The sequence below is a fragment of the Scomber japonicus genome, chromosome 15 (genome assembly GCF_027409825.1).
Source record: "Scomber japonicus isolate fScoJap1 chromosome 15, fScoJap1.pri, whole genome shotgun sequence".
Taxonomy (NCBI): Eukaryota; Metazoa; Chordata; class Actinopteri; order Scombriformes; family Scombridae; genus Scomber; species Scomber japonicus.
Window position 1 is genome coordinate 11048916 of NC_070592.1, and position 24530 is coordinate 11073445.

General features: G+C 40.7%; 2 protein-coding genes across 2 annotated transcripts; both read left to right on the forward strand.

Annotated features, from left to right (window-relative positions):
* Window positions 1–8874: 8874 nt before the first annotated feature.
* On the forward strand, window positions 8875–15601 carry LOC128373870 (1-phosphatidylinositol phosphodiesterase-like). Its single transcript, XM_053334065.1, has 2 exons — window positions 8875–9662; window positions 15577–15601. Exons 1-2 carry the CDS (start codon window positions 8875–8877, stop codon window positions 15599–15601), a joined length of 813 nt encoding a protein of 270 aa, XP_053190040.1.
* A 121-nt stretch (window positions 15602–15722) lies between these two features.
* Window positions 15723–23065, forward strand: zc3h12ab (zinc finger CCCH-type containing 12Ab). Its single transcript, XM_053334066.1, has 5 exons — window positions 15723–16096; window positions 20023–20162; window positions 20974–21208; window positions 21370–21470; window positions 22149–23065. The coding sequence occupies exons 1-5, from the start codon at window positions 15723–15725 to the stop codon at window positions 23063–23065; spliced, it is 1767 nt and encodes a 588-aa protein (XP_053190041.1).
* Window positions 23066–24530: the final 1465 nt, after the last annotated feature.

The window sequence follows — 24530 nt, forward strand, 5'->3', positions numbered from 1 at the left end:
AACATCTGAATCGGAATCACCCACATCTGAATCGGAATCACCAACATCTGAATCGGAATCACCGACATCTGAATCGGAATCACCCACATCTGAAACAGAATCACCCACATCTGAATCGGAATCACCAACATCTGAATCGGAATCACCGACATCTGAATCGGAATCACCCACATCTGAATCGGAATCACCCACATCTGAAACAGAATCACCCACATCTGAATCAGAATCACCCACATCTGAATCGGAATCACCCACATCTGAAACAGAATCACCCACATCTGAATCGGAATCACCCACATCTGAAACAGAATCACCCACATCCGAAACAGAATCACACACATCTGAATCGGAATCACCCACATCTGAATCGGAATCACCCACATCCGGACCAGAATCACCAACATCTGAATCGGAATCACCCACATCTGAATCGGAATCACCGACATCCGGACCAGATTCACCAACATCTGAAACAGAATCACCCACATCTGAAACAGCATCACCAACATCTGAAACAGAATCACCCACATCTGAATCAGAATCACCCACATCTGAATCGGAATCACCGACATCCGGACCAGAATCACCAACATCTGAATCGGAATCACCCACATCTGAATCGGAATCACCGACATCTGAAACAGAATCACCAACATCTGAATCGGAATCACCAACATCTGAAACAGAATCATCCACATCTGAATCAGAATCACCAACATCTGAAATGGAATCACCCACATCTGAATCGGAATCACCAACATCTGAAACAGAATCATCCACATTTGAATCAGAATCACCAACATCTGAAACGGAATCACCCACATCTGAATCGGAATCACCAACATCTGAAACAGAATCATCCACATCTGAATTAGAATCACCAACATCTGAAACAGAATCACCCACATCTGAAACAGAATCACCCACATCTGAATCGGAATCACCCACATCTGAATCAGAATCACCCACATCCGTACCAGAATCACCGACATCTGAAACAGAATCACCCACATCTGAAACAGAATCACCCACATCTGAGTTGTCAGAATCACCCACATCTGAATCGGAATCACCGACATCTGAATCGGAATCACCAACATCTGAAACAGAATCACCCAAATCCGTACCAGAATCACCAACATCTGAAACAGAATCACCCACATCTGAAACAGAATCACCCACATCTGAAACAGAATCACCAACATCTGAAACAGAATCACCCACATCTGAATCGGAATCACCGACATCTGAAACAGAATCACCCACATCTGAATCGGAATCACCGACATCTGAAACAGAATCACCCACATCTGAAACAGAATCACCCACATCTGAATCGGAATCACCCACATCTGAATTGGAATCACCCACATCCGTACCAGAATCACCAACATCTGAAACAGAATCACCCACATCCGTACCAGAATCACCAACATCTGAAACAGAATCACCCACATCCGTACCAGAATCACCAACATCTGAAACAGAATCACCGACATCTGAAACAGAATCACCCACATCTGAATCGGAATCACCGACATCTGAATCGGAATCACCGACATCTGAAACAGAATCACCGACATCTGAAACAGAATCACCCACATCTGAATCGGAATCACCCACATCTGAATCAGAATCACCAACATCTGAAACAGAATCACCCACATCTGAAACAGAATCACCCACATCTGAATCGGAATCACCCACATCTGAATCAGAATCAACCACATCTGAATCAGAATCACCAACATCTGAAACGGAATCACCGACATCCGTACCAGAATCACCAACATCTGAAACAGAATCACCGACATCTGAATCGTCAGAATCACCCACATCTGAATCGGAATCACCGACATCTGAATCAGAATCACCAACATCTGAAACAGAATCACCGACATCTGAATCGTCAGAATCACCCACATCTGAATCGGAATCACCGACATCTGAATCAGAATCACCAACATCTGAAACAGAATCACCCACATCCGTACCAGAATCACCAACATCTGAAACAGAATCACCGACATCTGAATCGGAATCACCGACATCTGAATCGGAATCACCGACATCTGAAACAGAATCACTAACATCTGAAACAGAATCACCCACATCTGAATCGGAATCACCCACATCTGAATCGGAATCACCAACATCCGGACCAGAATCACCAACATCTGAATCGGAATCACCCACATCTGAATCGGAATCACCGACATCTGAAACAGAATCACCGACATCTGAAACAGAATCACCCACATCTGAATCGGAATCACCAACATCTGAAACAGAATCATCCACATCTGAATCAGAATCACCAACATCTGAAACAGAATCACCCACATCTGAAACAGAATCACCAACATCTGAATCGGAATCACCCACATCTGAATCAGAATCACCCACATCTGAATCAGAATCACCAACATCTGAAACGGAATCACCGACATCCGTACCAGAATCACCCACATCTGAAACAGAATCACCCACATCTGAATTGTCAGAATCACCCACATCTGAATCGGAATCACCAACATCTGAAACAGAATCACCCAAATCCGTACCAGAATCACCCACATCTGAAACAGAATCACCGACATCCGGACCAGAATCACCCACATCTGAAACAGAATCACCGACATCTGAAACAGAATCACCCACATCTGAATCGGAATCACCGACATCGGAATCGGAATCACCGACATCTGAAACAGAATCACCCACATCTGAATCGGAATCACCCACATCTGAATCGGAATCACCCACATCCATACCAGAATCACCAACATCTGAAACAGAATCACCCACATCTGAATCAGAATCACCAACATCTGAAACAGAATCACCCACATCTGAAACAGAATCACCCACATCTGAATCGGAATCACCCACATCTGAATCAGAATCAACCACATCTGAATCAGAATCACCAACATCTGAAACGGAATCACCGACATCCGTACCAGAATCACCCACACCTGAAATAGAATCACCCACATCTGAATCGGAATCACCGACATCTGAAACAGAATCACCGACATCTGAAACAGAATCACCCACATCTGAATCGGAATCACCGACATCTGAATCGGAATCACCCACATCTGTACCAGAATCACCAACATCTGAAACAGAATCACTAACATCTGAAACAGAATCACCCAAATCGGAATCGGAATCCCCCACATCTGAATCGGAATCACCCACATCCGTACCAGAATCACCGACATCTGAGTCAGAATCACCGACATCTGAAACAGAATCACCCACATCTGAAACAGAATCACCCACATCTGAATCGGAATCACCCACATCTGAATCGGAATCACCCACATCTGAATCTGAATCACAGACATCCGTACCAGAATCACCGACATCTGAAATAGAATCACCCACATCTGAATCGGAATCACCGACATCCAGACCACAATCACCAACATCTGAAATTGAATCACCAACATCCGTACCGGAATTACCAACATCTGAAACTGAATCACCACCTCATCCTGGATCAGAAAGTCCCAAATCTGATGTTGTAGCCCAAATAAGGAAACTTCTCTGCAACAATCTCAATGTGCTGCCTGGTAGCACAGAGTCACTTATGGTCACTATCAAAACTTTGGCTCTGCGTATTAAAAACTCTGTGGGACAAGACAACCCTTTAAACCAGGGTTGTTTTGGTGTCCTGAGCTTGAAGTTATCGGTTGCTGGAATGATTAAGAATATCAATGAGTTCAAACAGTGCATCTGTGGATCCCGACCTGCAATTAAAACAGAATTACCACTTCCTGAACCAGATTATGGGCCACATCCACCTTTTCTCCCTCAGATCCCTGGCAAAATAGAGCTCAAGCCAGGACTGAAGTGGAGCGGGCGTCGATGCCACAGAGGTTAGATCAAAACTTCAAATGTCTTAAAAAACTAAACTTAAATAAATATATTCATATAAAATAGAAGATGCACCAAACAAAGATGTGTGTCTCACTTGTCCATTGTAGTAGTACAATTCAATATTGATTTGTAGTCATTTTGTTACATGACACGGATGATATTGAAGAAAAGGTTCACATAACATGGAAGTTGTTAAAAAAAAGGGTTAGGGTATTTTGCGGGGTTATTTATCCACCTTTCCAAGCTTGTATGTCATGGTTGATGTTGAGGTAATCACATTTACTTATTGATTAATTAAATAGTTAATTAATTAATTAATTTCAAAAGGCAATAAGAACAGGACCAATTACAATTACAGTAAAAAAATAAATATATGTACACATGGATACATATCTACTAAACTGCCATCTAAACAACCATCTTTTTTCAGAACAGCCTCCAAAGTGATGAAACAAAAAGCAGAAAATGTCAAAACATTTATCATTATTTTTAGATGTTTCCAGCTATCTCAAATCTTGTCTTTGTCAGATATCAACATAACACATCCACGACCTCAGATAGAAAAGTTCTTGGTTGTTTCTAAATGCCATAGCCATGTGGATGTAACATTTCCATTGCCACATTATAAAAAATCCTCATTGACTTTACTGTAATCTATGATATCAAAATGAATCAAGTAAAATGGTGTTATTGGTGCTGTTTTTCTAAGCAATAAAATAATAAATAAATAACTGACCAGATGCAATATGCAAACCATGAATTTACTATCACAGCAAGGAAAAAGGCCAGATTAATCCCAGATTGTGATGTTTAATCTCACTAATGTCTCATTTAAGAAAATATTTTGAATTCTGAAAGAAAAGGCTCATTTTGAGAATAAAGTTCAAATTAAGAGACAGAGTTTAACGAGCAAAATCAGAATTCAGATTTAAAAGAATGTTAAGAGTTTCTGAATCCTCAGTTTAATTTCCCCCCAAATTTTGAGGTTTATTACAGTTTATATTTTTATTCTTTAGTGTCAGAATTATGATTTAAAGCTAAAGAACTGAATGTTTTAACTCAGAGAGGGACTCACATTATTTTCTCACATTTTTCTTATTTCTTATTCTCCTCTAAAGCAGAAACTGATCAAATAAAATTCTGTCTCACCTTTAGAGAGATACACACAAAACGTGTCAAGAGTGAGGCTGTAATTTTAAAGATCCTGGCTGACTGAAGTTTGTGAATTTGTGTTAAAATAACAAAAAAACAATAACTTTTAATTGTATGATAAATACAACAATAGCAATTCATATATCAGCAGCTAAACAAAATATTCTGACTTTTCTCAAATTTTTGCTTTGTGAAATAGTAGATTCTTTTATCTTCAAATGAATCAAAGAAAGGGAAAAAAACACCTTTTGGTTGAACTGCTCATAACTCAGGTCCACACTAAAACCATAATTTGTGAGAAGACGTCACATTCTTTTTTTTAAATGTGGTTATGAGATGAGGAAGTTGAGAACCACTGGCCCAAAAGCTCCAGGCATTTAGTCTGTGATAATTTAATTAAGTGAAAATGTGTTTGTTGCACTGTATTTGCCACTAAATGACTTAATAAAGTGAAAAAGATGAACCCCCTAAGGAGATGACTACATTATTACCTGATCTTGATCTTGATGACGGCTCCTGCCTTAAAAAGCCATTAATATTTCAGTACATTTTGTGCCTTAGAGCTTGTATTTTTATGCCCAGTCAAGACACCAAAGACTTACTTGTGCATACACTGTTGAACAGCTGTTTAAATGCAATCAAGAATTTGGATAAAAAAAATCACTCCCTATCATTGCAGAGTATAGGAAAATTACCCCATTACCTTTCAGAACTGCTCTGTCACCCAGATGGACTTTACCAAGCCCACTCTACTTTTACTTCATGTTCCACAAGTTCGGTCTGAATTTGGAAAAACTGCTTCATTGTTGACCAAAATCTAAATCTGCGTAAATAATAAATAAACCTCAAGAAATACATTATTCACTCCTGTTTCAGTAATGTTTGCTAAAAACTGAAGTGCCCTGCTGTTTTTGGAAATAACATGTTGGAGGCATGTACTAAACGAGTTAGCACTGTTTTAAGGGTCCTGTGAGAATACAGCTGTTGAGGTTTGAGGAGTTCATTCATGAAAGGTTTACTAAACATGGTCCCGACAATATCATTCATTACTGTAAATGGGGAGAAGACACAAACAGAGAGGTGGTTAAATTTGCTATTGAAGACATAGAAACGCTTGTTTTAAAGTGTTTTATAAAATAATTAGTTCACAATTTTTCAAGACTGTCATAAAACAACAGTCACGTGTCTTTATGAAGAGTGAAAAGGTTCCTTGCTATGATCATTCCTCCTGTTCATACTGGCTGTTAAAAGATCCCCTTAAAATGTGATTTCAGTGTAAGTAATGGGGGACAAAATTCAGTGTGTCCACACTGTCATTTAAAAGTTTCTTTGAAGCTTATATGAAGCTACAGCAGTCTGAGTTAATCATATCAAGTGGATATCTGCCACATTTACAGTCTTTTTAACATCAAATTCCCTTTTTGTGTTTCCCTGTTGTGCTGCAGCAGAAGTATCATAACAAAAAGAGCGGCTTTGGAACTAAAAAGACTGTAGCATTGAAACATATCTACTTGATTTGATTAATTTGAATAGCTGACGCTTTATATTAGTTTTAGATAAACTTTTAAATACATTTTTGTACAGAAAGAGGATTGTGGATTTTACAAGTGCAGTATGAAGGGATCTTCCAATGGTCAGTATGAACAGGAAGAAAGATTACAGCAAGAAAAACATGTTTCAGTGTTAATTTGGGCATCTGACTGCTGTTTTAAGACAAAAGTGTGAGCAAATTCTTTAAAATGTACAGTATATTAAAACCAATCAATAATTTTGTTTTAACATATTTAAATGTGCTATTTAAAGGTGACTTGATCACAGCAAATCACTTGAATTCCACTAGAGGCAAAAGCTGAGATGGCATTCATAAACATTAAGGTAGCTACCTTAAGCAGTTTAGCTGGATTTTTTTAATCCTGACTGGATTTCGACAGAAGGCCTAACTCATTCTTCAGAGATAGAAAATACTTTATTGTCATGTCATGCATGAAAATTGTCTTTGGTCTCACTGGTAAGAATAGTATATAAAACACATAGAGTAGATAAAATAAACACATTCATTCCATTACACATAGGACACAGCACATCACATGTACCCCATCAAGTATAAGGCAGAAAGCATTTATAGTGCTGTTCTACTACATGCAATAACTAACTGCTTGACCAAGTTTTTGCTTTGTCAGAATGGATATTTTACAGTTGCAGAATAATCAGTAAGGCTAGCCATGGTTATCTCCCCAGCTAACTTGCACTTTAAATAGTGTATCTTCCCTCCTTTAGCTGCCTTCAATCTTGTCTGTCACACTATGACAGTTTTACATGCTGTTTTCATGTAGCTTATACATTTCCATGTCATAACTGTTATAGGGGCAAAGTGAGATTTAATCTTAATTTTGACCTGTGTAAGTACTGAGCTTTGACTACTCTGTTCTTCAATCCCAAACTGGGAAAACATGTCTTCATGGACTTTGCTTTGTGCACGTAGTCATGTCTGTCCTGTTAAAACAGGAAAGGGTCTTTCAACACAAACATGGAAACTATTATTTCTAAAATATCATTGTAGTTTTAAAATTAAAATTGAGCCCAAACAAAGAAAACATCTTCAAAATATGTGGAAAAGGTGTGTCAACACATTTTTTGACATATTGTGTAGCTGCCTCCACTGACGATGGCAATGATATTTACTAAAATGTTAGTGACAGCCCTTAAAAATCTCACATTATAATTTAATTCAGAAAATGTATGCACTGGACATGCAGTATTTGAAAATAACAACCGCCTTTCTCTCCATGACTGTCCCTGAAGCCATATTTTACTAACTAAACTGTCACGATATGATCTGTTCTCCACTTCTACAATGCCTACGCTTCTTTGTCTCTTATGCCTCACTATAAATGAAAGATTAGAGAGTAGAAACATGCAAATTAAAGTCAAATCATTATGCACACTGTTAGAGCACTTCACTCCAAGGGAGACAATTGCCTGTTTGCCACCGTCATGTTCACAGTTAAAGCTTCTCGAGGATAGCCAAACATTTTACAAACTGACAGCTGAGAAGAAAAATACATCACATCTGGAAAAGAGAGCTGCACAGATGCTGATTGAGTTCACTGGACCATAGATCAGCCATCAAACCAAATATGGAGATCCATCACTACCTGTGGCTTCTCTCTATGTAAGTTTAACCTAATATTGATAATTGTGCTTTTTAAAAAAAATCACTATATCTGCCTGTGTTTGTAGTGTTCATATCCTTTACTTATGTAAAAATACCAGTACAATAATGTAAAATGCTCCATTGCAAACAAAAGTCCTGCAGGGAGATACATAATCCTGCATAAGCATTAGCAGCAAAATGTAGTTCAATAATTATTGTAAAAGCCAAAAACTTTGGAAACCACTGGTTTCATCTTCAACAATGTGTTGCATTTTAAAAGCTTGTTATCTCATCAATTATGTGAAACCTTTATCTGAAAAGTAACTAAAGCCATTGAATAAATGTAGTGCAGCAAATAATGCAACATTTCCCTCTGAGATATACAGCACTTGAATAAATACTTAGTACTTACTTTCCACCACTGGCCTATGCTACCTAATATTAATTAACAGCAAGGATTCCTGATTATCTATTTTCCTATTGTTTTTGTTTTGTTCTTAATTAAATCTTTACTACTATTATTATTATTATTATTATTATTAGTTGTTATAATTTCTCAAGAAATATTAAAACAACTATCACGTCTCCCTCCTCCTAGAATAACCACCTGTTCAGGTGCAGGGAAAGGTTTCAATGATGTCTCAGCCATAGATCCAAGGTTTTATAACCTAGACTGGATGAAGTCTATACCTGATGAGACCCCTATCTCAGCTATCTCCATCCCTGGATCACACAAGAGCTTATCATTACATATATGTCAAGTTTGGCCCTTGGATCAGCAGCTTAAAGTGGGACTGCGATACTTGGATGTTCATGCTGGGTTTAAGTTCCTCACCGATAAAGATGTTATTATCCGTGACGGTAACTGGAAGCTTTCGCAAAGAATTACAATTGATGATGTCCTCAAAAAAATTGTCAAATTCCTAAACGACAATAAAAGTGAGACTGTACTTTTAAAACTCACTATAGGTGGGGTTTACATGTCTACAGCTGAACAATATATAAAGGAATTAATTCGGGAGTACCAAAGTAAAATGTGGACTGAGTTGTCTGTACCAAATATGAAACAGGCGAGGGGCAAGATCGTTTTTCTCCAGAGTGACACCTTCCGTAAAGGACCAAAAACTCGTAAATCTTCTTTTTTTGAAGGTGACAAGCTGAACAATATTGAAGCCAAAATAATGAAGTCACACTTCTGTAATGATCACATTGTGCTGACTGACACTGCGGAATCAAAAAATCCTAAATCTTTGGCTCGAACACTTAACAAGAAGTTTAATAACTTTGTGGAACAACATAAGAAAAACCCAAAGAACAAGGGCTGCTTAGGTGTGCTGAGCTTTAACTTCCCGAGTGCTGAAATGATTAAGAACATCATTCAGCTGAATCCGTGCAGCTGTGGTCCTGGATCAGGATCACCAACGTCTGAAGCGGGGCCGACAACGTCTAAACCAGAAACACCAACGTCTGAAGCGGGGCCGACGACACCTGAAACAGAATCACCAACGTCTGAAGCGGGGCCGACGACACCTGAAACAGAATCACCAACGTCTGAAGCGGGGCCGACGACACCTGAAACAGAATCACCAACGTCTGAAGCGGGGCCGACAACACCTGAAACAGAATCACCAACGTCTGAAGCGGGGCCGACGACACCTGAAACAGAATCACCAACGTCTGAAGCGGGGCCGACGACACCTGAAACAGAATCACCAACGTCTGAAGCGGGGCCGACGACACCTGAAACAGAATCACCAACGTCTGAAGCGGGGCCGACGACACCTGAAACAGAATCACCAACGTCTGACGCGGGGCCGACGACACCTGAAACAGAATCACCAACGTCTGAAGCGGGGCCGACGACGTCTGAAACAGAATCACCAACGTCTGAAGCGGGGCCGACGACACCTGAAACAGAATCACCAACGTCTGAAGCGGGGCCGACGACACCAGAAACAGAATCACCAACGTCTGAAGCGGGGCCGACGACACCTGAAACAGCATCACCAACGTCTGAAGCGGGGCCGACGACACCTGAAACAGAATCACCAACGTCTGAAGCGGGGCCGACGACGTCTGAAACAGAATCACCAACGTCTGAAGCGGGGCCGACGACGTCTGAAACAGAATCACCAACGTCTGAAGCGGGGCCGACGACACCTGAAACAGAATCACCAACGTCTGAAGCGGGGCCGACGACACCTGAAACAGAATCACCTACGTCTGAAGCGGGGCCGACGACACCTGAAACAGAATCACCAACGTCTGAAGCGGGGCCGACGACACCTGAAACAGAATCACCAACGTCTGAAGCGGGGCCGACGACGCCTGAAACAGAATCACCAACGTCTGAAGCGGGGCCGACGACGTCTGAAACAGAATCACCAACGTCTGAAGCGGGGCCGACGACACCTGAAACAGAATCACCAACGTCTGAAGCGGGGCCGACGACACCTGAAACAGAATCACCAACGTCTGAAGCGGGGCCGACGACACCTGAAACAGAATCACCAACGTCTGAAGCGGGGCCGACGACACCTGAAACAGAATCACCAACGTCTGAAGCGGGGCCGACGACACCTGAAACAGAATCACCAACGTCTGAAGCGGGGCCGACGACACCTGAAACAGAATCACCAACGTCTGAAGCGGGGCCGACGACACCTGAAACAGAATCACCAACGTCTGAAGCGGGGCCGACGACACCTGAAACAGAATCACCAACGTCTGAAGCGGGGCCGACGACACCTGAAACAGAATCACCAACGTCTGAAGCGGGGCCGACGACACCTGAAACAGAATCACCAACGTCTGAAGCGGGGCCGACGACACCTGAAACAGAATCACCAACGTCTGAAGCGGGGCCGACGACACCTGAAACAGAATCACCAACGTCTGAAGCGGGGCCGACGACACCTGAAACAGAATCACCAACGTCTGAAGCGGGGCCGACGACACCTGAAACAGAATCACCAACGTCTGAAGCGGGGCCGACTACACCTGAAACAGAATCACCAACGTCTGAAGCGGGGCCGACGACACCTGAAACAGAATCACCAACGTCTGAAGGGGGGCCGACGACACCTGAAACAGAATCACCAACGTCTGAAGCGGGGCCGACGACACCTGAAACAGAATCACCAACGTCTGAAGCGGGGCCGACGACACCTGAAACAGAATCACCTACGTCTGAAGCGGGGCCGACGACACCTGAAACAGAATCACCAACGTCTGAAGCGGGGCCGACGACACCTGAAACAGAATCACCTACGTCTGAAGCGGGACCGACGACACCTGAAACAGAATCACCAACGTCTGAAGCGGGGCCGACGACACCTGAAACAGAATCACCAACGTCTGAAGCGGGGCCGACGACACCTGAAACAGAATCACCTACGTCTGAAGCGGGACCGACGACACCTGAAACAGAATCACCAACGTCTGAAGCGGGGCCGACGACACCTGAAACAGAATCACCAACGTCTGAAGCGGGGCCGACAACACCTGAAACAGAATCACCAACGTCTGAAGCGGGGCCGACGACACCTGAAACAGAATCACCAACGTCTGACACGGGGCCGACGACACCTGAAACAGAATCACCAACGTCTGAAGCGGGGCCGACGACACCTGAAACAGAATCACCAACGTCTGAAGCGGGGCCGACGACACCTGAAACAGAATCACCAACGTCTGAAGCGGGGCCGACGACACCTGAAACAGAATCACCAACGTCTGAAGCGGGGCCGACGACACCTGAAACAGAATCACCAACGTCTGAAGCGGGGCCGACGACACCTGAAACAGAATCACCAACGTCTGACACGGGGCCGACGACACCTGAAACAGAATCACCTACGTCTGAAGCGGGACCGACGACACCTGAAACAGAATCACCAACGTCTGAAGCGGGGCCGACGACACCTGAAACAGAATCACCAACGTCTGAAGCGGGGCCGACAACACCTGAAACAGAATCACCAACGTCTGAAGCGGGGCCGACGACACCTGAAACAGAATCACCAACGTCTGACACGGGGCCGACGACACCTGAAACAGAATCACCAACGTCTGAAGCGGGGCCGACGACACCTGAAACAGAATCACCTACGTCTGAAGCGGGGCCGACGACACCTGAAACAGAATCACCAACGTCTGAAGCGGGGCCGACGACACCTGAAACAGAATCACCTACGTCTGAAGCGGGGCCGACGACACCTGAAACAGAATCACCAACGTCTGAAGCGGGGCCGACGACACCTGAAACAGAATCACCAACGTCTGAAGCGGGGCCGACGACACCTGAAACAGAATCACCAACGTCTGAAGCGGGGCCGACGACACCTGAAACAGAATCACCTACGTCTGAAGCGGGGCCGACGACACCTGAAACAGAATCACCTACGTCTGAAGCGGGGCCGACGACACCTGAAACAGAATCACCAACGTCTGAAGCGGGGCCGACGACACCTGAAACAGAATCACCTACGTCTCAACCGGGGCCAACGGCATCTGAACCAGAACCACCAACACCTCAGCCAGAACCACCCACATCTCAACTCCCACTTCCTCCTTCACCAGAAAATCCTGATTCTGAAGGTGGACCAGCACCTAAACTAAAATTACCACTTTCTAAATCTGAATTTGGGCCACATCCACCTTTCCTCCCTCAGATCCCTGAGAAAATAAAGCTCAAGCCAGGACTGCAGTGGAGAGCGCGTCGATGTCACAGAGGTTAAATCAAAAAGTGTTTTACTGTGAAGATAAAATGTAGACACTGTTGTTTTGTTTTTTCCTGAAAGTCTAAATAAATCAAATCAGATCTTTAATTTATCATCTTTTCCTTCAATGTCCACTTGAATCATTGGCAAACGTGAATGTATCGACAAGCTAGCACGACATAGTTGAACCAATGATTCCTTAGGTTATCTAGTTTCATATGATATCATTATCTTCGATCTGCCTTTACAGAAATACAGAAGTCCCTGATGGTCTCTGAGGGTTAAAATATTTGATATAATACTTGTCCAATGTAGTACTACAATTCAATATTGATTTGTAGTCAAGAAAAGGTTCACACAACATGGAAGCTGTTGAAAAAAAAATGAGTATAACTTTGGGAAGTTATTTATCTCCCTTACCAAGCTAGCATGAATGTCAATGGTTCCTGGTCATATACTGTAGTTATCCATATGATACCATCTTCAGTTATTTTAAAACATGAATAATCTCATTTATTTATTTATTTTTCAGCCAAGCGTTCCAGTCAGCAGTACCTAAGCTTTGGAACAGTCTCCCAATTAGTCTTGGTAAGCTTTTAAAAAGCAGTTAAAAACCAATCAGATAGCATTAAACTAGCATGTGTAATTTTAAGTTTTAATTTATGTCTGTTTCTCTTCATGTGTTTTATCGGTTGTTTATCTTTGTTTTATTTATTGGACTGGGAGGCATTTTGAAATTGGTGCCTGTGAAAGGTGTAATTTAAATAAACTTTACTTACTTACACAGGATGGCAGAAATATGGGTCCCAAAAACGCTTTTTTTGCCCTGCGGCCCCCTAGTGGATTAATCCAGCTCTGAAATAAATATAATATGGTTATATTATGGTTTCATACTGCTCAGTGCAAATCATGTGTTTTCTTTTGACATAGATTGATGGCATAAATGTTATACATTAATTTAGAGAACTTCAGGACATTTTTGATGCAGAAATTGCAACATTGAACTGGCCACTAAAAGCTGTAGCCTACAGACTTTAATTGAGCCTATTCTTTTATTTTAAATGATTTCATATGAGTTTACAACTAAAGTAGGAAACTAAAAATAAAACAGCCAAGGTTTTAAATTATTGTATTTAATTCTGTTAGTATTTTTTCGTGAGTTAATTCTTACCAAGACGCTCAATTTTTACACGTATTAAATTTCTCAGTGCTCGTATTTATTTGTGCGTAATTGACAGCAGATAAATGGAGCTAGTGACCGTTTGTATTGCACTAATCAGACTTTTCAGGGATCCCAGCATGTGACTTGGCCTCACCTCCACCCTGCTGTTGTTTGCTGATGTCAAGAAAAAGAAAAAACCCAACTTCCTCGTACCGACTCATATGCGTAAAGGAAGACTCGCGTCGCCACAAGCTCAAGCTGTGATCGACCCTTCACTAGGAAAACCTGAGCGAAAAGACACATTTGTGATTTTTAAAGACACATATAACGAGCAGGTAAGTTTATCTTTATTATTTTGTTGAAGCTGACGTTGAGGAGGAAACAGTAGGGGCAAGTTTGTTTGGAAAATTAAAGCGTTATCCTCTGAAGATGACTTGGCAAAACTTCTGTCTTCTGTCTGTTCTTATGTTTTTCTGCTGTTTTATTCTAGACTACAATAAAGCCAAGGTTTCCTTAACAATAGCTAGTTGTGTATGACAGCTACACAGATTCAGCATGTTGGTGTCATGTTTGACATGGAATAAGTACTCGTAGTAGACAGTCACCACTCAAATTAGGCAGCAGTGAATCTCTTAAATGTTATGGATGATCGGGTTACAGAGAAGCAAACACTGTGGTCAGGATTTAGAAGATCTATTAATTAAATAAGTTAGTCAATAGAGTATTAAATCTGCAGTTATGTTTGATGATTGATTGGTTAATTATGTATTGGTTATTTAAGTCATTTACCAAACATTAACTGGTTCCATTCTGTCAAATGTGAGGATTTATTGATTTATTGATTTGATTTTTTTTATTTATACAAGTAGTCAAAAAGTCTTCGACCACTTTCCCATTCAAGTGATTAGGTGAGCGAGACGTTTAAATCCCACTGTATATCATTGTAGACTGAATATATTAGTGTTTTTGGCGTTTGATTGAAACAGTTTCAGTGTATGTGTCATTTTTTCCCATTTTCTTCAGTTTTATAGACATAATGTTCTGATTAGGAAAACAAAATAATGTTATATGAAATAGAAAGAATCATAAAAAGTTATTTTTTATTATTATGTATCCTGCTGGTTATTTTCCCAATCACTCAATGAATCACCAGGCCAGATTAAAAAAAAAAAAAGTCAGACTATAGTGTAAAATGTTCACCGCAGTTTCCGTGAGCCCAGGGCGTCTTCAAATTGCCTCAACCAACAGTCCAAAACAGAAAGATATTTAGTTTATTGTCACAGGGTAAGAAAATGAACAGAAGCCAAAGCCAGTTAATCAAAATGATTGAATGACTAATCGATTCACCAACTACTTCATTTATCTTTTTATAGGAAAATATTTTCACTTTTTAGAATATTTTCATTACAAAGTAAAAGTGAATGTTCAGCACATGTTCAGCACATGTTCAGCACAATGGACTCATTAAACCCATAGCAACGTTTATTTTCAAACAGGTGGAACATGAACGGGCTGCACTGAAGAGGAAGAGATGAATGCTGATGTCACTTTCTTCCCAGCTGTACACCCATGGACTAAAATCCCCAACACGAGCTCTCCGTACCTCACAGTTCAAAACTCATTCTGTTCTACTAGTGAGAGAATGGAGCCCGGCGGGCGTCGTGTTGCCCAAGACGAGCCTGACCCATTCCTCCATCAGCTGGACTCCCAGCTGGACTTCTTCCACAAGCTCGGGTACAGCACAGCACAGGTCCAGGCGGTTCAGAAGAAGTATGGCCCTACTATGGACACAGATAAGGTTCTAGGTGAACTGGTAAGGATCGGGGCCGGCACGGAGGTGGCCAAACAGGGGCCTGTGACAGTGTCAGTGCTGGTGCCCAGAGGAGACATCCGGACTCCAAGTCCCACCCTGCTGATGCCTGTCACTGTCACGTCTCCCCAAAGCAGAGAGGAAATCAGTGAGGACAAAGATGCCCTGAGACCCATTGTTATAGATGGGAGCAATGTGGCCATGAGGTAAGAAACTCAAAAAAAATGTTTACATTTAAGAAAAAAAAAGAAGGTAATTTTTCAAGCATAAATGTCAAAAATCACCAGTTGTAGCTTCCAAAATATGATGATTTGCTGCTTTTTTTGTTTCAAATCATTACAGAACTGAATATCTCTGGATTTTGAACTGTGGAAATTGTGATATGTGACATTTTCAACTATTTTCTTATACCAAATAACCTCATCCATAATGAAAATAATGGTTTATTGGAAGGCTTTATTGAAATCTCTTTTCTTTAACCTTTCCCGTACCTGTTTATGGCTTCAGGGCAGGTAGAGTTGTGACATGCAAAGCACTTGTGCCGCTTCGTTTGCTTAAGGAAAGCTTGAACATTCTTTGTTTTTACTCATTTGCATGTTACAGTTACTGTAATTATCGTGATCTGTTACTTAAAAGCCTGTTTATTTAACGTTTCATGTGATGAGGACGGACTTCACAGTACAGATTTGCCAAAAGTGACAATTACACGCTTGTCGAAATGTCACCAGTGAAAGTAACACCACGTTCTGATATTTAATCTCTCACCTGAAGTCACCTGATAATTTACCCTCAGTTTCCTTTGGAAACAATGTTGCTAATTGATGACCTATTGCTCAAAGCAGATTTGCCTGATCTGCAACTAGGGGAGCCTCCACCTTGACTAACTAACTTCAATATGACAGCTTGTATTTTGCTTATATTGAGTCAAGATATAGATTGGGATTTTGTGATTAGTGTTTTATAAATTGAGATATTAATGATCTCTCTGTGGACAATCAGAGGATACCAACACAAATTAAACTAAAATATTAGTAACACATTTAACTTTTTCAACATTTAATTTCTTAAATTAACTAAATAGATTTGATTTTATTAAGAGTGTAACTTAGTCATCAGTTATTAGCATGTACTACTGCTACTAATCAAACATGACTAGGATACTACAGTTACTCTAGCAGCTCTGCACTTGTGTCTCATTCATCTCATATCAGATACGTTTATGGCACCAACCTTCGATACTTCGATAACGAGTTGCAAAAAAATGTCTCATTCAGTACCATATTTCGATACCTAGCAGAAGCAGAGCTGTCAGAAACATCTATCTGTAGCTGTAGGTAGTTAAACCCAAGACATGAATGTCTTTGCAAAATGTTGAGACAGTCTACCCAAAACCACAAATATCAATCAATATTTTGACACAAGAGGAAAAGTCAGGAGATCACCAAAGATATCAGGGTTCATCCTCTGGGCACCATGAATGTCTCTACAAAATGTTTTGCCAATCCATCCAATAGATATAAGATAAGATAGATTTTATTTATCATTCAGATTATACACTATACAGTGCACATCCAAAAGAAACTTTGTAGCAATGGCTCAAAATAGTACAGTATATTAATAATAATAATAGTATATTAAAAAGGTGCTGATATCAAAACTTATAAAACAGGGGGAAATTTAAAAAAAAACAACCCATTTTGAGTGGGTAGGTGGGGGGTAGTTCAACAATCTGATGGCTAGGGGGGAGAAAACTGTTGCAGAATCCGGCTGTTCTGCTACAAATGCTTCCCAGAGGCCAGCAGGGAGAACAGTTAACTCATCTAGTGGACACTATGAATGGGTGTCCCAAATTACAATCTAATAGTTGTTCAGATATTTCAGTCTGCACCTTTAGTGGTGTCCTAACTGACCCAACAGACCAACCATTACACACTGCTAGCATGGTTAATAATGAGAAGTCAGAACCTACTTTCAGAGGTCTCAGCTTCTAAACCTAAATGATGCATTTTTTATGACGGGAAATTGCATTTGCATTGCACAACGTTGCACAAGGCCTGAGGTGCAGTTTGCCATGAATGGCATTTACTCAATGGGACGATACACCATATTTGAAAACACCACTGCAAATTCATCCAACTGTTGACTTTAATGTTTCCCAGGACAGTCTGCCTATTGCCCCTAAAAAAACAAACAAAATAAATTCGGCCTCTTCTAATCTAGAAAAGAAGGTTGTCATAAAGTTTAAAGACAAGCACAAACTGTTATTCTGTGCTCAGCTTTTAGGACACTTTTGCCCATCCTCATAACTTCAAACAACAATTTGAGGGTTAAGACCTGGTTTCAAGGTGAAGGTTAGAATGAAGTTTAGGTTCAATGTAGGGTAAAGGTTGGGTTTAGGCATTTAGTTGTGATGCAAATGCCCTCACAAGGATATAAAGACTAGTATTTGTGTGTGTATGCATAGTTACGTCCACACCTCCCTGTCCTGACGTTCCCAGCCAGGCATGCCCGTACAGACACATTGTAGACTGGCTGCTCAAGTATGCAAATCAGAGCAGGTACTGTATTTGAATGTCTTCTTGTTTCCTTTAAAGTCAGCACTGCTTACAAAGAAAGATCTCATTTCAACAGGAACCGGCATGACGGCATTTCACCCCCCAGCCTATGAGTTATCCTTCCTTGTTCTCTCACTTGCCTCGGTCTTAATTGTGACGTGTCCAAAAACACCCTAAAGGCTCCAAACATGCATATTTTGCTCAGTGTCATATTTTAACAGTAGCTGCTGCAGTCAGTTTGCAGCAGGGTATCATGTTCTTACATTTGGAAATGTTCTCAGTTTAGATGCTCTGATATTATTGTTTAAACACTGATACAGCTTTCCAGGAAGGCTATTAAGTGGAATAAAAACTGTTACTTGATGGAGGTGAAAAAAACTTGATCTGATTTTAGTCTAATGGGAAATATATTCTTGCAGATCCTCTATTATAGCCTGGATGGTATGTTTTACAGCTGAAATTATTGGTCTATTTTAAACAAACTTTTTAACAATAAGTTGATGCAAATCTTTTTTTCCCCCATCATTTAAACCTTTACTGGCAAGAGACCTGAAACATTAAAAAGACAAAAAAACATTTTAAAAAACTAACATACTAACTTACTAACTAACTAATTTACTAACTTACTAACTTACTTACTAACTTACTAATTTACTAATTTACTAACTTACTAACTTACTAATTTACTAACCAGTCCTGTTGTTATTTGCAGCTCCGTTCCATTTCTCCCAAATTTTTCAAGTTGTGCTTCTTTAAGTCTCTAAAATATGTATCAACATTTATTGAACCATAACAAGCCATCGGTACCATGCCAGGGCTGCTACCTTTCCCCAGGCCCTTAAAACCACTTTTTCATCTTGCTGTGAATAGTGATGTTGGCTAATATCTCACGCTTATAATAATGATAATGATAATGGTGAGAAAGAGAGCTTCATACTATCGCTTTTGTGTTACAATAAGTATTATTGTATTTGTTGCAGCACTTTATATGCCATTTACCAAAACAGGTATTTTCTGACATTTTCAACAAATATGAGTGATCTCCATCATATGATCCACTCAGACATCTATTTATCTGCTAGGTCTCCATATGAAGCTCTCTTTCCTGTTTCTCTTTGTACTTATCATTAATGTTCAATCATTGATGAAGTGTTAATTATTTTTGGGCAAAGGTACCTGAAAATAACCACTCCCTGCTTTTCAAATTTGAATATATGCTTGTTGTCTTCATTTTTCTATGACTGTAAATGAAATACATTACAATTTTGGACTATTAAGTGATTTGTCACTTTGAGCTTTAAGAACTTGTGATTGACATTAGGTATACTTTCGTTAACTAAACCCATCAAACAAGTAGCGTTGTTCTTTTGTATTCCTCATATTTACATGGCATGTTATGATGTGGTGTACTGATAAGTACTGTGGTGTAGTATTAACATCAAAGTTGTGTTTCTGTCATTGTTCCAAACTGACTCAGGGCAGCTGTCAGCTGCAGTACAGGACACTGGTTAATTGTTCAAGTGTCAGTGTTTCCTACTTTATCATTCATGTTTTCTGCTTTCCATTTATCCATTCAGCCATGGGAACAAGGAAGTTTTCTCTTGTCTGGGAATCCAGTTGGCTGTGAACTTCTTCCTGGATAGAGGTCACACTCAAATCACTGTGTTTGTTCCCTCATGGAGAAAGGAGCAGCCGAGGCCGGATGTTCCCATTACAGGTACAAAGATGGGGATTTACATTTTTTAATGTTGCCTACTTCCGTCTCTACTTGGTGCTTTAGATCACATAACATTGGCCTCATTGTTAATTGCTGTGAGGTCTGATTATAGGTATAAAATAGGTCAACTTGTGTTCTGGGAAGTTTTAAAGGGAGATGTATCACATCAGTTAGATATTTTATAGTAATAAAACAAGGGTGGTAATGGTGATAATGGGCTGATAATTTAAAGACAAAACAATTCATAGAGAAATAATCAAGGCAGAATAATCAATAACAAAAATAATTGTTAGTTAGCAGCCCTAATACTGGTTTTCAGTTTTCACATAGCCAAAATTTAAAAGCTGTTTGCTATGGTGCAATTGCTGATTCTCAGCCTGAGCTGTGTTACTCAAAATGGGAAATACCCAACGTAGTTTTTTTTTCCAATTGGTAAGTAAATGAGCTTCATCTTTGATCTATGTGGCTGTATCTCAAAAGATACAAATGCAGGGTTTTTCCAATGGTTTGTGATACAGAAAGATAACAAAGATAACTATTTGAATTGCCAGTGCACTCTGCACAGTCCTAACCAGAACATGGTTGCTTTATGAAGACGAACAGATTGCTCACGCTGATAAATTGTTTTGTTGCAGGGTGTACTGTTTAGGGCCCTTGTTTAATATTTAACTAGGTTAAATCTGCCTGCTGGGAAAGACCCAAATTAAAATGCTACTGTAGCTTTCTTTGGTAAGTAAAGTAAAATAAGAAAAGGAATGGTGTGTTTGATTTACTTAACAAAAACTTCATGTGACTTTATGTTGGTGTACAGATCAGCACATCCTGCGAGATCTGGAAAAGAGGAAGATTCTGGTGTTCACACCATCGCGACGTGTTGCAGGCAGACGGGTTGTTTGTAATGATGACTGCTTCATTGTCCAGCTGGGCTACGAGTCTGATGGCATCATAGTGTCCAACGACATGTACCGTGATCTTCAGGGAGATAAGCCGGAGTGGAAGCGCTTCATTGAGGAGAGGCTGCTGATGTACTCCTTCGTCAATGACAAGTGAGTTCTGACGTCTTGATTTGGGGCTTCCCTCTCTGCTTCTGTCCTGGAATGTAACGCAGATACATACATAAATGAGTCAAAATGGAAGGCAAAGAGTGAAGCTGTAAAGGAAAAAGTCAGTTGCACTTTTAGACTAATTGAATTTCACCCTAATGTAGGTTTATGCCTCCTGACGATCCACTGGGCCGACATGGACCAACACTGGAGAACTTCCTGCGTACATTTCCAAAGACTCAGAAAAAACAGCCATGCCCTTATGGTAAGAGAGCACATTACTGGTCCTGCCTGGTATTTTTTTTAAATAGTACAGTATAAGACACAAATGACAAATGTTGTATGCTTATTTTTCCTTAACAAGACTAAGAATCTACAACTTTATCAGTGGCTCTGTAAACTGTACTAATGATTATCTTGGTGATTATATTGCCATGATGATGAAGGTTATGTAACTTTTAAGGAGGTGACTTTAGTAACTTTATCATTTAAATGCTCATTTTAACCCAAACCATGTGGTTTTATGTCTAAACTTACCAGTCCTTAACCATTGTTAAACACTGTTCTGACTGACAGGGGGAAAAAGTAAGCAAAGATACTTTCTTAACTCTACTTTCAGTTGAAATATATTAGTTTGAAATGCATGGTGAGAGTGACTGTTTTACAAACTGCCTTGAGACTGTTGAAAAGTCAGTTGATCACTAAAGTTAATACAGTTCACCCTGAGGGAGACATACATATCTGTGTCAAATTTCATTGCACTGCATCCAAAACCTGTTGAGACATTTCACTTAAAATTAAAAAATGTGAGCCTCATGATAGCAGAATTCATCCTCTTGGCACAAGGAATGTGTACAAATCTGTATGGGAATCCATCCTGTAGTTATTTACTCTCAGCACAGCAAATCTCAGCACAAATTCTTATGTTTTCTGCTTTATTTAGGAAAGAAATGCACCTATGGGATCAAGTGCAAATTCCACCATCCCGAACGAGCCAAACAGTCCAATCGCTTGCTTGCTGAGAGGCACCCCTCCACTGCTCAGAAACAGCCTTCAGCTCGCTCCAGTCCTGTGCCGGGCCAGAGCCTCTTATTAGTGGAGGATATGGCAAAGAAACTGAGTTTGGGAACCGAGACTGGCTCCTTGAAGAAAGATCATAAAAATGAAAATGTGGCTCATGTGAAAGTGAGTCACCGCTCCAGCAAGAGGGCCCCATCTAGAAAGGAGAAAAGCAGCCTACACTGTCCATCTGACCAGGGCTCTGTGCAGCATGGTGGCTCTCAGGAGCAGCTAGATTCAGGGTTAGGCTCCATAGAAAGCCAGACAATGGAGGCTCCCTGGAACCAAACAACCCACAGGCAACAGTACAGCCTTCCTAGAAGTGTACCGTGCAGCTGCTGCTCACATGGACCTCCTTCTCTGGGGACCACACCAGCCTTCCAGCATCACAGCATCGGGCCGGTCAGCAGCCACAGCTCTGATATGATACCCTATGGTCAGCCTCATTACGCCAGCTATGGTGCATACCCAGTCAACGTGACTGCTTACAGTCAACCAACAAGTTTCCAGCACAGCGGAGTCTACAGCTGCCCGCAGCAGCCATACTGGTCTGATCCAGCTGTACTGGTCCATCCTCCAGCAGTTCATAGCCTGCCGGGGGAGCGCTCACCATGGGAGCCTCCACAGAGGACACAATCAAATCCCAGCAGGGAGGAGAGAGAAGTTGTCCGGAAAAAGCTCCTGGCTATCTTCAGTGCCCAGTTGGTGGACATGGCCATGGACAGGTTTCCTCATCTGTTGGACCCACAAGTATTGGCTGCTGAGATCCTCATGCTGCAGAGTCAGAGCAGGATGAGATGAGTCCAGCGCCAGTCTAAACCCATGTCTTTCAAGGGAGAGACTGCATGAAACATAAGTTTGTGTATTTTTGTATTGTGGTATCCACCTTGCTATAAACTGTATTTAATACTTTGGAACTATGTTATATTATAAGTTGTCTCCGTGGACCGGATAAGAGGCATTATGTAGTTGATACAAATTGTATCTTTATTTAAAATTGTAACAGGAAAAAGTGGATTTCAGGGACTAAATGGGATTAAAGGGGTAGCACCCACAAAATGTAATTCATGTCATATTGGCACTGCATACATTTACGCCTTCATAGTCAACTATTGCAAAGGGTGTGGCAATAATTCACAGGTATGAGCCCTGCAGTTATACAATGATGATATATGATTCATATAGACATCTATGCAAAACCTTGTTGTACCATCTCAAAAACATCTCTGAACTCCGCCCCTCTCTAAGCCTGTTAGATGTAGAGAAACTTGTCTTTATCTCCTCAAGACTGGACTAGTGCAGTGCGCTCTTCACTGGGATTCCTGGCAGGAGCATCTAGAAGCCCCAGTACATGCCGAACAGCACTGCCAGGATCCTGATGAGAGTGCGAAAACACAAACTCGCAACACCAAAGTCTTGCTTATTGCACCTTCTGCAGCCTTCTGCAGCACAGACCCCAAAGTCTCTTAAAAAAGACCTAAAAACCTTTCTGTTCAGGAAGGCTTTTTCATTTTAACCTGTTATTTATATTGTGTTTATGTTATGTATTTTATGTTTTTAAAGCTGTAGCACTGTAAATAAAAAGTGCGGTACAAACTAAATTTATTACTATTATTTATGTTAGGTTATTGTGATGCACAATTAATAAAGGTAGTTCTTCTTATTATTTATAATATTGACTTTGTCCATATTGCCCAGACTTGTCAGTACACTTACTTGTATTATGTTACTGTATATCTACAGTAACAGTTATTACTATAGATGCCTCACTGTTATGAGTCCAGATATAATTCTTTTATGACATAAATTATGATAAATTAGATGTAACTATTCAGCTTTTTGGCATCAAACCCAAAATTATCAGTTGAAGACAATTGTTGAAGATGGTTTCATAATACATTTGTCAGTGTTTTACAGCTAGATTTATATTGTTAACAAGAGCAATTGACTGATGATTCATGGAGCATAACAATACTGGATTGTTTTTATTGGAGTGTTGAGCAACAGTTATGAATGTTACTGTTATTGAATACAATAAACATTTGCAATTTTTCTGTCATGGAGACACATGATTGACTCTGTTAGTTCAGGATCCAGTGTGTGTGTGTGTGTGTGTGTGTGTGTGTGTGTGTGTGTGTGTGTGTGTGTGTGTGTGTGTGTGTGTGTGTGTGTGTGTGTGTGTGTGTGTGTGTGTGTGTGTGTGTGTGTGTGTGTGTGTGTGTGTGTGTAAGAAAGCTTGTCAGAACCATGACTTGGGGGTCAACCC

Coding starts and splice junctions, on each gene's coding strand:
- LOC128373870 (XM_053334065.1), top strand. CDS start 8,875: ATGAAGTCTATACCTGATGAGACCCCTATCTCAGCTATCTCCATCCCT. Junction 9,663..15,576: donor TCTAAACCAGAAACACCAAC/GTCTGAAGCGGG, acceptor ATTTTCAAACAG/GTGGAACATGAACGGGCTGC.
- zc3h12ab (XM_053334066.1), top strand. CDS start 15,723: ATGGAGCCCGGCGGGCGTCGTGTTGCCCAAGACGAGCCTGACCCATTC. Junction 20,163..20,973: donor GCCGGATGTTCCCATTACAG/GTACAAAGATGG, acceptor GTTGGTGTACAG/ATCAGCACATCCTGCGAGAT. Junction 21,209..21,369: donor TACTCCTTCGTCAATGACAA/GTGAGTTCTGAC, acceptor ACCCTAATGTAG/GTTTATGCCTCCTGACGATC.